This window comes from Panthera leo, chromosome B3, assembly GCF_018350215.1.
Source record: "Panthera leo isolate Ple1 chromosome B3, P.leo_Ple1_pat1.1, whole genome shotgun sequence".
Classification (NCBI taxonomy): domain Eukaryota; kingdom Metazoa; phylum Chordata; class Mammalia; order Carnivora; family Felidae; genus Panthera; species Panthera leo.
Window position 1 is genome coordinate 29,027,749 of NC_056684.1, and position 13,800 is coordinate 29,041,548.

Below are 13,800 nucleotides of genomic sequence, written 5' to 3' on the forward strand. Positions count from 1 at the left end.
GGGCCGAGCCCCCAAATGTTATGCCCAGAATTCGTGATCCCCAAAGACCACTAGGGAGCCGAGTCCGATGCAAAAGCAAAAGAACCTTTATTCGAGCTAGCTCGAGCTCAATCCCCTACCTGCACCGACGCAGCGGTGAGATACCAGGGAGAGAGAGCGAGTTTCAAAAGGACAAAGGTTTTATTGGGGCCCAGGGGCAGTTGGTGAGGTAACGGCTGTGGCCTCAGCCGATTGGCTGGGGAAGGGTCCGAGTCCTGTTAGACAGGTGAGGGGGGGGGTTACTCAAGGGGAGGAGGTGTGGTCAAGGTGAAGGACACAGAACAAGATGGAGTCGGCCGGCATAGGCCCGCCCTTTCAGTATCTCCTAGGGCATCTGGCTAGCTCAGTTGGTGGATCATGTGAGTCTTGATCTCAGGGTTGTGAGTTCGAGCCCCACATTAGGTGTATTTTAAAAATAAAATCTTAAAAAAAAAAAAAAAAAGAAGAAGACATGTATCTCCTGATGAAAGTCATGACACTTTCATGCCTATGCAGTCTTGCAAAAAAAAAAAAAAAAAAAAAAATTGAACCTGAATCTGATTGAAGTCTATAGATTAACTAAAAACTGCAGGAAAGGTAGAGGACAGGAACATGACATGAAAGAGTTACAGTTACCATAATCCAGACTGGGAAACTTTCTGGAACAGATGACCCAGTTTTTCCAATAAATTGCATGGAAAAAAATGAGATAGAGGGGGAAACCTACAGATTCAATGAGACTTAAGAGATATATTAACCAGTCATAACATGTGGTCCTCATTTGGCTTCTGACTACAGGACAAATGGGGAAATGTGAACAATGCCTGGATATTTAACAATATTAAGAAAATATTGCTGGCTTAGGAGCATTGACGATTTTATGGTATATCTTTTAAATGGATTCCTTATCCTTTAAGCTACATACTGAAACGCTTATAGATGAATGAAATGACATCATCATGAGAGGTGAGGAATGGGCAGGAATATAGAGAAAACAAGACTATCCATGAGTTGATGACTGTTGAAGTTAGGTGATAGATAACTGGAAGTCCTTTTTGTAATTCCCTGTAATAATGTATATTTGGAATTTTCCTTCCTAAAAAGTCAAAGAATTTTTAAAAATCATTTTCTTTTCTATTGGCTGATGAGGTTTTAAGGGTGATAGTCGGGTTCGTGGGGTACGGACCCGACAGCCAAGAAAGAATTCTTGAAGACATCTTTGGTGCAAAAAGGTGATTTTATTGAAGCACGTGGACAGGACCCCTGGGCAGGAAGAACTGCCCAGGACCTTGAGGAGAGACTGCTTACATAACTAGGAGTTGGGGGAAGTCCAGGAGATTTTCATATGCTAAGGAAGACTCACGGGATCCCTGAGGCCTAGCTATTGTCACGCTAAGGTTGTTTTTCCCTCTAGCAAAGCATTAGCATTAAGACAGTGAAGTTCCTGGGGAAACTTTTTACTCTGCCTGCCTCAAGTATTGCCAATGGGCTGCAAGTTATAAGGAAATTTAATTTTACCTGCCATTTCCTTCTGCCTTTGTTTCCCTCATCATTGGCCATACTATATTCCTGCAGTAGTTGGTGTTTTTTTATTTATAAATGTAGATCTATCCATTTTTACTCATTCACTACCAAGGGCACACACAAAATTTCAAGTTTTGTGTGTTTCAAACTTGTCAGCCAACCAGACTGGAAGGTCCATAAGAGCAAAGATCTTCCTGTTATGTCCTTCATAGGGTTAATACCTTATGAAACATGTAAAGTGTTCACTTGGAGATACAACTTGTGAAAACCCCATTCTGGAAGGGGGCATTGCTCAGCTGGTCTCCCATGTGTGGGTACCTTGATCCTGGCTTCATTGTCAGTTGAGTTGAAGCACTCCACATGACCAGTCTTCCTACCGGGGTGTTTCTTAGCTTCAGGCTTTATAAAGAGAACAAAAAAGATTGAGACCAACTATGTCTCTATTATGGAATAATATGTATATGTATGTGTATAAAGCTTAGTATACAATTAATTCACAATTCCCAATACTGTAAAGAAGAGTTCTGATTCTAATGTTCAGAACCGTCTTACTAAGGTATAATAAAGTGAAGTGAACCCCTTAACATGGTGTGGTTCTTTTTTGTTTTTATTTATTTTTTATTTTATTATTTTTTTTTATTTTTGAGACAGAGAGAGACAGAGCATGAATAGGGGAGGGGCAGAGAGAGAGGGAGACACAGAATCCGAAACAGGCTCCAGGCTCTGAGCTGTCAGCACAGAGCCCGACGCGGGGCTCGAACTCACGGAGTGTGAGATCATGACCTGAGCCGAAGTCGGACGCTTAACCGACTGAGCCACCCAGGCGCCCCAATGGTGTGGTTCTAAAACATCTGTCTACATGCTCCCTGTGGTTGTCCCTTTCTTTTTTTGCCCCACATCCATCTGATATGGAAACGGTGGCTTCATATATTGAAGCCCTTCTAATTTTAGAAAGTTCCCCATCTCTCTTAGAGTAACTACTCTCTTAGAGTTCCCCATCTCTCTTAGAGTAACTACTCTAAGACTTTCCCAAAATTTCCTCAAGTACTTTTAACTTCAACTGTCACTTCTTAATTATACTGAACTTGAAGGAACTTCCCCACTTTGCAGATTTACCAACCATCTCCTGATACTTTTCACCCTGGGAGCGTCTTTTCCTTTTACATGATGTAAGGAGACTTTGTCTCTCCCGTTCAAGTGCCTCTAGTTGCTGAGCTTTGGGATTCAGAGAGGGGGTTGCTCTCATGTTGCTGCCTTGCAGGAAAAGCATTTTGCAATAGAAGACAGTCTCCACAAGGATTGGAATACCCTCTGTTGTAACTTGTACACAATCACCCAGAACCCGGATCTGTCTCTTTGTGTACTTTTTGCCGGATCATTACTGTCTCTTAGAAGACTTCCAGGTGGTGCCATAGCACTGGTTTATAGAAAAGTATATTCTGTTTACCTAATCCAAATTTTAAGAGGAAATCTTACACCCAGCCATCCAAATGTTTTGGAATGTGCTCAGATTCAACAGACTGTGTAATCTAAATTTATAAAATAATACTTGTGATAATACAAGCCAACACTACATGCCAGGCACTATTCTAAGTGTTTCACAAGCATTAACTCGTTTAGTTAGTCCTGTTTTCATTGTTATTTTATAGGTGGAGAAACTGGGAACAAAGGGATTAAGGAATTTACCCAGGGTGACAAGGCTTATAAATGGGAGCCGGGCTCTGACCCCAGGCAGTCTGGCTCCAGGGTATGCTGCCTCTCTCCTTGTAGGAAGACACTTCAGATTTTTGAGATTCCCAAAGCTGGAGTAGAACATTACCCTGGTTTGCTTAGGCATGGCTATTTGGTGGAAAGAGCTATAGATGAAAAGTCAGAAAAACTGGGTCCAATCTAGCTCTTCCATCATCTGTGTGTGACACAGAAAAGTCATTTTGTCATTCTTGACTTATTTATTCATCTCTGAAAAAAAATTCTGCCTATTCTACCATAGGGTAATTGTAAGAATCTTTTCAACATGTACTGTGTTCAAACATAACTTTGAAGAAAAGTGCTGTATGGAACAAAGTTCTAAGGAATTCCATTTTTAGATGAGCTTAGGAGAACTTTGGTTTGACATCTGAGTGTGATCAATTCCTACCATTCAATTATTTGTTTTCAAGGTACCATTTTGTATGTCTTGTAAGAACTCACGCTTAGAAATGCTGACAGCAAGCTTCAAGACAGCTGAGCCACAGTAGACACCAAGAAAACCCATGGCTCTGGTTGCATCTTTCAACATGACCAATCCACAGTAAGTAACACCGGGATCTCCTCTCTGTGGATGCTGAGTTGGTAATTCAGAATCATGGGTGCAACCAACAGTTTCTTCCTCAGCCCTATGTAGATGGAGGTGTTCCAGGTGACTTTGTCCTTGAACCTCACATTTAAGCTTTTTCTCTGAGTTGCCCCACTAATGTCATCTCAGTTTTTGGTTTGAAAAAGCGAAGGATGGGGCACCTGGGTGGCTTGGTCGGTTAAGAGTATGACTCTTGGTTTGGGCTTGTGGTCATAAGATCGATCCCTGCATCAGGCTCTACACTGAGCGGGAAGCCTGCTTAAGATTCTCTCTTTCTCCCTCTACTCCTGCCCCTCTTTCTCTTAAAAAAAAAAAAAAAAAAAAAAAAAAGCATAGGAATTCTGCAGTCCAAAAGTGTTGCTATGAATTTTCCATAAGACAGGATCTTCTGATTCAGACAACCACTAAACACACTTCCTCTAGTAGGAGGCCTCAGAAAATGAGGAAAACTTCAAAAGCAAACCTCAAGACAAGATTAGGAAGTACTTAAGGTGAATTAACAAAATGAGAATTGGCAAGGAAATTTAGAAATCGTGAGAGGGTTTCTAAAAGCAGGCTTTATGAAACCAAGGGCAGAACTTGTAAGGGAGAAGTGCTTTCAGTTCCCAAAATCTAAGACGCCACATTGACCACCACCTAGTCTTACCAAATACCAGCAAAGTGGTCACTCATTTGTGTCCTGCAACACGTTGGCAAAAATACCAAGATGAGAACAGCAATCTTTCTGTTACACCACACTGCCCCAGCCTGCCTGTTTATGGGACTGGCTGCTGTCATCTGGAGCAGGAACCCATTATGTATTGCCACAGTAATGCTGTGTACCAACCAACCATGGTACCTGAATAGAATACAGCAATAAGTATTTATCCCGTTATGTTTGGGGTAGCCAGCTAGATAGTTCCACCAATCTGGGATCACTCTTAGATATGGGGCTTGACTTCTATCAGCTGATCTAGGTGAAACTGGATTCTGCTCAAGGTGCCTCTCAGCCTCCCCTAGGCTAGACTGGTCACCTTCTAATGGCAATATCAGATACACATAATCACAAGCAGAAATTCAAGTGTCTTTTCATGCCTCTGCTTGTGTCATGTCTGCTAACATGACATCCCTTTGACCAAAACAAATCATAAAACTGAACCCATGGGGCACCTGGGTGGCTCAGTCAGTTGAGTGTCTGTTGATTTTGGCTCAGGTCATAATCTCACAGTTCATGGGTTCAAGCCCTGCGTCAGGCTCTACGATGACATTGTAGAGCCTGCTTTGAATTCTCTGTCTCCCTCTCTCTCTCTCTACTCCAGCTCCCTCTCAAAAATAAATAAGTATTTTTAAAAATTAAAAAAAAAACAAAACAGAATCAAGGGTGGAAAAACACACTCTTCTTTCTGATGGGAGTAGTTCTATGGAGTCACATGGCAAAGGGAGGAGTGAAGAATGGGGCCATTAATACATGTTGTCCATCATGCTGTTCTTCATATTCAGGACCAGAGGTTTGTATCAATACCCAGGCTATGAACTGTGGGACCCTCAGTCCTACCAAGGGAGGCCTTGTTTCCTCCTGTTGAGATGACCACATGACCAGAGATGGTGCTGGCTGCTATGGCCACTGGCAGGAGGGTAACAGAGAACAAGAAAGGCAGTAGTACCCTGTTCCCTGCTTCTCAGAGCCACATCCTGTTAGTCTCAGAAACTCACCCCAGCCCTCAATGAACATCCCATTAATCAAAAAGTTCTGTCTGTTCAATTAAGCCACCCGTAGTTTCCTTGAGTAGTCCAAGAGAAAACAACAAATTCAACCCAGCATCTACTTTTCAAAAAAAATTTTTTAATGTTTATTTTTTGAGAGTGTGAGCGGGGGAGGGGCAGAGAGAGATAGGGAGACAGAATCTGAAGCAGGCTCCAGGCTCCAAGCTGTCAGCACAGAGCCCAATGTGGGGCTCAAACTCACAAGCTGTGAGATCATGACCTGAGCCAAAGTCAGACGCTTAACTGACTGAGCCACCCAGGCACCCCAACTCAGCATCTACTTTTTTGGAAATACCTGGAGGAGCCAGGATTCCCCCACTGAACACCCACCACTTGTATTTCAGTTGTTGAGAAACACAGAAGCCTCCTATCCTATGACTGTTCTGTCTAAAGATCTTGAGTCATTTTGTAAATGTCATACAGTGATGAGTACTATTATCTGTGCTTGACAGGTAGCAAAAAGCAAAGGTTTAAATAATGCCTACCAAAGAGAATTGGGGCATTGGAAATTACTTGGTGAATCCAGGTAGTTTAGGCTGCCAACCTGGGGCATTCAAATAAAAATCCCACTATTTCCTCAATTATCTGGATGATTCAATCAAATGAGCAATAGGCAAATTCAGCTCTAAACTTCCTGGATAACTGCCACTGTGTATTACTGGCTAGATTTCAGTGATGGTTGGAAAAGAAAAGTCTAGAATTTAGAGTCCCCCACCCAAATGTAGGAACTTGTCCCTGCAGAGCTCCTCCCCCTACTTGGTGCCCCATATTTCATATCCATATCAGACTGTAGCATAAGAAAGAATGGCCCTTAAGGAGCCTCTGTTTCACCTGTGTGTTTCAGTTGGAGAAACTGAGGCTGTAGAGAAGCCCAATGGAAGTCAGCATTAGAGATGGGGCACCAGAGCCCAGGCACAGCTGCCAAGACTGGCTGCCACTTCAGTATTCAAACTGACCTCTCAGTGTTTCCCCAAATATTTAATTTTTATTCCTCTCCATCCACACCATTTTTCTTTCTGACCTTCATTATTTGGCCCGAGGCATAAGACCCAGCCCCTCAGATTCTACAGGATAAGATGGGGTCAGGAGTGTGTTGGGGGAGCAAAGATGGCACCCCAGGAAGTTAAAGCAAAATGATCCAGCCCAGCATCTCTCCACAGGGTGTCTCTTGGTGTTTGGGCAGAGGATGTGTAATGTCCACTCCTACTTATGTCAGTAGTGACCTCCTGTGGTCAGTGTGGCAGCCAAAATTTCCACAAATTGCCAGAAATCTCCTGGTAGGTTGGGAGGGGATACTGCCCCTGGATGAGAAGCCCTGTAATGCCAGAGTTCAGTTATTTGCAGTGCCCTAGCCTGACAATGACATAGGAGACTGATAACTCCACAGATGTTTGATCAAGTGGCCTCCATTTCCTACTCTCAACCTTAAAAGGAGAGAGTAGTAGGACCAGTTCAAGTAAGAAGGGAGTGACACCCAGTGACAGCTGGTTCCTGCTGTCCTCACTGTCCAAGGCTCACTCTGTCTCTCCAGCTGGGCTCCACGACCACCAGCAGTACATCCAGTCATGAACAGAAACCTCTCTTCTCTATTGTGGTATAGATGGTAGAAACATTTCAAAGGACTTGTACACAGAAACCCAGGAGACAGTTTACAAGAATATATTACTCCGATATAAACTCTAGGGACCAAAAATCCTAAAGGTCTAAGCCCTGGTTTTTCTGGTTGGCAGAATTTCCATCTGGGTCTTTAGCCCCATTGATAGATAAGGCTCCTGCCTCCATAGCTCATATTTTTAGATCTGAGCAATTCCTCTTTCCATTCTTCCACTGTTCCCCAACTGGTAGAGGAGAATGGGGCTTCAGTCCAGTCCCTTAGGTGGCCAGTGTGTAAGAATGGTGACCTCAAGCTTCCCCACTCTCCACCAGCACAGCATACATTCTGATGCATCTCCTCCTCCTTTCCTTGGAGAGTAGAAAAATTATTTTGTTCTTAAGGGTTGACTGTCGCCCTTCTCCCCAACTCAGGCCTGCCATAGAAGGAGGAATTTCTGAAGTTGAGATCATCTCCCAACAAGTAGACGAAGAAACCAAGAGCATTGCTCCCGTGCAGCTGGTGAACTTTGCCTATCGTGATCTGCCCCTGGCTGCAGTCGACCTCTCCACGGCGGGCTCTCAGCTCCTGTCAAATCTGGACGAAGATTACCAAAGAGAAGGGTAGGTGCTGGGGCTGTTGAGTAGCTAAGAAGCCTGTTTTGCATAACCCCCATAATCCATGGGTACCTCCAATGAAGCAGCACAGAGATTAGAGACCCCAGGTTCACATCTGCCACCTGAGCTCTTTTTCTCCTCAGGCATTGCTTCCACAGAAAAATGTTTTAGGTACAGAAAATACCTGTCGCTGCTAGACAACCTCTAATATGACATTTACTTGGGACTCAGACATTCATAAAATTGTTTCAGGACTGAATTGCTCCTTAGTGGCCCATCCAACCTCCTCTCTGTACACTTGGGAATCAGGAGACCCATAAGGATTAGGGACTGGCCCAAGGTCACAGAGCCCATAGTGGGTGGACTTGGACTTGCTCTCCTCTGTCAGCCAACTCTCACCAGGGAAGAGGCTGGGAAGAAAGCATTCTGCGTGCAGTAACATGTGAGTGTGTAAGGGAATGTAGCACCATTTAGCTAGGAGCTTTGTGGACTTTCCTGCTCCCTTTTCTGGGAGGACTTGCAGGATATGCTAGTCCTTGATTCAAAGGAGTGGTTAGATTCAAAGCAGATTGAATGCCTTTGTTCCCCAATTAACTTTTCCTTTTACCTGGGGGAACCTGAAGGGTAGGAACAACAGGTCCTGGGGTCTCAGGGCAGGTCAGACTTTTCCCAGCCCCACCCTGTTGTTCTCAGATACAGGATTTTAAACATCGACCAGGACCTTGGGAGCCACTTCTGGGCCACTCTTCTTTCTCAGGTGTCTGTACATATTTTGGAACATGCTGGCTGCTTTGAATATAAAAATGAAAGGTTGCTGGGTTATTTTAGAAGTAAGTGAGAGGGCTTAGCTAAAGTTAAATTTGCAGACCTTGGATTTTCTGTGCTTGTTTCCCAGAGAGGCTCTCCCACTTCCCGAGAGAGATTTCCTAACAATTGTGAAACCATGCACCTTTTGCAAAAACTGTACCCTAGTGGCTTTCTCTGAAAATATAATTTTCTCTAAGTATTGTGCATACAGTCAGCAGGACACTGGGGGAAAAAGACAGGCAAGCAGGTGGGAGATGGCCAAGGGATGCCTATCAGTGGTGACAGACTAATCCCGAGCACTATCAGCACCCATCTGATGGCAGGGCTGGCTTCTCCTGGATCTCCAGGTCTGCAAGCCCCAGCCAGGACCAGCCTCATTCTCATGTGACCTGTGCAGTTGCAAAGGCCCTATCTTTAGTTTAATGTTTTACTGCTGCAGCCTTGAAATTAATAGTTATTGAACAAAGAGCCATGCATTTTCACTGGGGCCTGTAAACTAGGTCCTTCCCTGGTCATCATGCATATCACTACAGTCTGGTGGCCAAAAGTAGGAGTGCAGCCTGATAACAGGTCCCGGTCTTTCCCAATGATGAGGTTTTGGAATGCTGGTGGGGGTTTGGAGCTGACAGCCAAGAAAGAATTCTTGAAGACGTCTTTGGTGCAAAAAGGTGATTTTATTAAAGCAGTGGGACAGGACCAGGAGGCAGAAAGAGCTGCTCTGGACCCTCAGGAGAGACTGGTTATATACTATGGAGCTGGGGGAGGTAAAGACAAAAGGGAGGCCTCCAGAAGTACTTTGATATGCTAAAGAAGACTCATAAGATGCCAGGGGCTTTGCTATTGTCAAGCTAAGGTTGTTTTCCCCCTAGTAAGGCATTAACATTAGGAGGGAAGGGGGTTCCTAGAGAAATGTTATACTCTGTATTTGCCTCAAGTATTTGTCAATGAGCTGCAGGTTATAAGGAAATTTAATTTCACCTGCCATTTCCTTCTTGACTTTGTTCCCCACATCACTGTGGAGGGGAGGGTGATATTAGGGGCTTCAGGAAACTGAGTCTGTAGGTTTCTGGAGATTAGGCTATAGATAAGATTGCCTTTTTCTTGTAATTTACTAAGACATTTGTAAACCGATGGAGACCCAGGTACTGTATGACTGTGATCTCTTATCAGCTAACCATTTGTTTTCTTTCCTTTCCTTTGTTCTTGGGCAGCCAGGAGTACCTGAGGAATGTCACACATATCCCATCTGGGGGCGGGGGTGGGCCTTGCTTGTTTGCCTTCTGCTCCCTTATCATCAGGTACTCCTTTCTCACCCAGCCGGAGCCAGTGTTAGTCCCTTTTTTTCAAGTTTACAGTCAGAAGGTGGGGAAAGAACCGGGAAAGCCTCCAAGGATTCTGGTTCGGGGCAATTTCCACACAGGCAGCCTATGGGCACACTGTATACGGCGTGTGCCACTCCCTCCCATGCACCAGAGAGGGCAGGAGTTCTGCTTTCTCATTCCACTGGCTCCTGAATTAGGCCTCTGCAGGGTTTCTTCTGATTAGGGAGAATACAAATGAAGTGCCCGCAAGGCAGGGAGGCTCTTGATTTGATTTGAGCCTCCAGGTGTGCCCTGGAAAGCCGCTCCTGTTGGGTAAATAGGAAGCGGCTTGGGAGGGATTTGCCTAGCTGCTGGAGCTCTCAGTGAGGCGCTCCATTGGCAGCCAGAGGGCTTCCCAGAGGAAGGAAGAGCAGGCACAGAGCAGAAGCCAGAGGAAGAGGAAGAGAAACAAAAGCATACTGCAGAGGGGACAGGCCTCTCTTCACAAGGCTTCTTGGCTCTTGCTGCATTTCCTGGGGTTTCCCCAAAATTTCCAACCTGGCCCTTTCTGAAACGCTGCAAAATAACACTACCTACAGTTCAGGTCAGCCTTCAAAAAGGTTTGACGTAAGTCTCATCAAAAACACCTCTTTCTACGGTTAAAAAAACAAAATTCAGCTGAGTAAATTTGAAGATCTAAGTGGCTTTATTCAACAATTCACAAATCAAGTGCCATCCCATCTAGCAGATAGAAAGGAGGTCTGAGGAGCTGTGTAAAATGAAAGACTTGTATAGGCAGGAGTCAGGGCAAGGAAGTTATTCTAGGAAAGAGTGGATTGTTTCGGGCAAGGCCACCTTCCTTCAGGGGATGGGGGGGTGGTGCGAGGGGGGTGTCTGTCAGGAAGATTACCGGTCCAGGTAATTCCAGGTTGACTGGTTAAAGGTTACATTCCTGGGAGAGGCTGAAGCTACAATTAGGCTAAGTATTAAGTTTCAGTTTGCTGATGTGGGGCTTAACAAAGGTGACTCCATTTTGTACTTGTTGTCTCTTTCTTAACACTGCTACAGGAAGTGCTATATAGAGATGTGAATCTTGTCTGTAGGAAATGAAGAGATCTCAGGGACCCCAGCAGGAAAGTGCCTAGTAACCCAGCTGCCCCACCATTCACTTCTTTTGAACTTAGCAATATTTCAATGCTATTATATTACCCAGAATCTGAAAATGTTAGAGTTGAAAAAGACCTTAGAAAGCATCTATTCTAAATATTCTAATATTCCAGAGTCCAGAGTCCAGTACGCCCTGGACGCCCTGGGACGCCCGTGTGTTGCCCACAGTCACACAGCAACAGAGTCTGAAATAGAGCTTCATCTCTTGGCTCCTGACTCAGGCTCGCAATATTGGGCTTCTGTTTGTCACCTATCCCTTTATAACATCACAGTTGTGACTGTGGTTAACGTGCCTTGCGAGGCTACACTCTCAGATACCTTTAACTTGTTGGGGTGCTTTTAAGTCCACTTTCCCTTTTGCCCAGGAAAGCCCTGTGAAGAAGGAGCAGGGACTGTACAGGAGACAGTCAGTGGGGAAAAGCCCCATCTCCATCAAGCTCCCTGACTTTCCTAAGAGCCCTTTCTTTGTCCTTACGTATCTGCCTAGCAGAGCCCAGACTACAGAGCTACCCAGTGTCTACTCTCTTCATTTCTATACCCAGGCTGCTGACGGTTCAGGGAGGAAAATCAGACATCTGTCCAGATCGGCACCTTAGTCAGCTCAGGCTACCATAACAAAAGACCATAGACTGGGTGGCTTAAACGTTAGAAATGTTATTTTCTCACAGTTCTGGGAGATAGAAGTCCGTGACCAAGGTGCCAACAGGGCCGGCGAGGACTCTTTGGGTTGTAGATGGCCATCTTCTTTCTCTGTCCTCATATGGCCTTTCCTCATTATATGTGAGTAAAGGGAGAGTGTGAGCTCTGGTCTCTTCCTCTTCTTATAAGGGCATTATTCCCACCCTGACCTTGCCTAAGCACCTCCCAGAGGCCCCACCTTCAAATACCATACATTGAGGGGTTAGGACTTCAACATAAAATTTGGGGGGGACACAGACATTCGATCCATAATAGCACCTCCTCAGACTCAATGTCTCTAGTCTCTCTTTCTTGGTTCTGCCCTACAGTGTTCCTCTGTGGTCCTGGCTAGCTGCCACTCCTGGTCCCCAGTGGTTATTTCAGATTGTTTCCATTTTCCTCAAATTCCCTGTTGCCCCCAGCAGATGACCTCCTCTGCTCCTGCTATGAAAGTAGAAACAGTTCCAGTGGGGCTGCACCCCACCCCCTCAGTCCTCCCCGCTCCTTCTGGGGCCTGTCTCATCTCTGAGCTGATTCCCTTCCCCTCCCACCTTGTCCTGAACGTGGTTCCATCAGTTGCCTCCTCACTCTGACTCGGCATGCACATGGGTCTCTCACATTCTCCCTTGACTGCTGGTCTCCTGTTAGCTGCCACCCTCTCTCTCTTCCTCTTTGTGGCCAGACTTCTTGAAAGCCTCATCTGCACTTGCCATGTCCCCTTTCCCCTCCCAATCATTCCTGAGACTACTTCAATCCAGCTTCAGCCTCATCTGTGCTGTGACAACTATTCTTCTCAGGGTCATCGACGGCCTATGTTTTGCTGGGATCCTTATGCTATCTTCTTTCCAGCATTTGAAGTTGTCAGCCACCCCTCCCTCTTGAATCACAGCCTCCCTGTGTCAGCTGCTATGCCAGCTCCTGATTTTCTTCCTGTCCCTCTGGCTCTTCCTTCTAAGCCTTTTAAAAATTGTTTTTTCTCTACTTGGCCCCTCAGTGTTGGAGCTCTTCATTTTCTGTCTTTGGTCATTCTCTCTCTACTAAGTCTACACACTGGATACTTCCATACAGTCCCATAACTTAATATTTTTCAACTTGTACTTTCTTTTTTTTTTTTTTTTAATGTTTATTTATTTTTGAAAGAGAGAGAGACAGAGAGTGAGTGGGGGAGGAGCAGAGAGAGAGGGAGACACAGAATCCAAAGCAGGCTCCAGGCTTTGAGCTGTCAGCACAGAACCTGATGCAGGACTCCAACTCACAAACCATGAGATCATGACCTGAGCTGAAGTCGGACGCTCAGCCGACTGAGCCACCCAGGCACCCCTCAACTTATACTTTCAAAGCCATGTCTCTAGTGTAGATCTCTCTCTCTCAAACTACTGGCTTATATCCAACTGCTTCCTGGATGTCTTCACAGGGATCCTAAACACACCTCAGAATCCTAACAAGTATCTGTGGAATAATCTATTCTTCTGAGTTGGTCACAAACTTGTCCCCATACAAGTCATTGCTAAAAATAGCCCTTTCATTAAGAGCACTCATGTCCAGCCTGAGGAACCACAACCAGTTCAGCCTGAAACTGAACTGTCTTTTCCCAAAATGTATTTTCTATGGCTCCAATCCATGTACTTATACCTAGCTGCCTGGCCTCCGCAACCCATTACCACCGGAATGAGCTACATGTGCATTTTTGCTTATTTAGAGAGACTGTGAGCCTCCTTGCTGCCTCACCTGGAGCCAGTGGTTTCCAAGACACCAAAGCTCCATGCAGCTAGTCAGGTGTGTGGTCACCACTGGAATTTGTGTCCTTCCTCCTCCCCTGGCTTCCTCTCATCCATGTCCACTGCCTACGAACCCACTGCCATCAACAGTATCCATTGTGGAAATGCTTGTGCCCAGTTCAGGGACTTCAGAAACCACAAGGCCACAGGGTACCCATGCAGTGTGCGCTCCATGCCAGGTGAGGAAGAAAAGCCACCCTCCCACCCACCCCCAGACTGTACTCTACTATCAGTGAACCCA

The 13,800-nt window shown here is 45.3% G+C and overlaps 1 protein-coding gene across 3 annotated transcripts in view; it reads left to right on the forward strand.

Moving 5' to 3' along the window:
* Window positions 1–13,800, forward strand: part of TMEM266 (transmembrane protein 266) — a 131,020-nt gene that overhangs the window by 53,744 nt on the left and 63,476 nt on the right. For all 3 annotated transcript variants that reach the window (XM_042941308.1, XM_042941307.1, XM_042941309.1), the window contains exons 2-3: window positions 3,702–3,832; window positions 7,646–7,834. In XM_042941308.1, coding sequence (XP_042797242.1) covers window positions 3,795–3,832; window positions 7,646–7,834 — 227 coding nt within the window. In that variant the 5' untranslated portion in view covers window positions 3,702–3,794. The remainder of the gene's footprint in view (window positions 1–3,701; window positions 3,833–7,645; window positions 7,835–13,800) is intronic.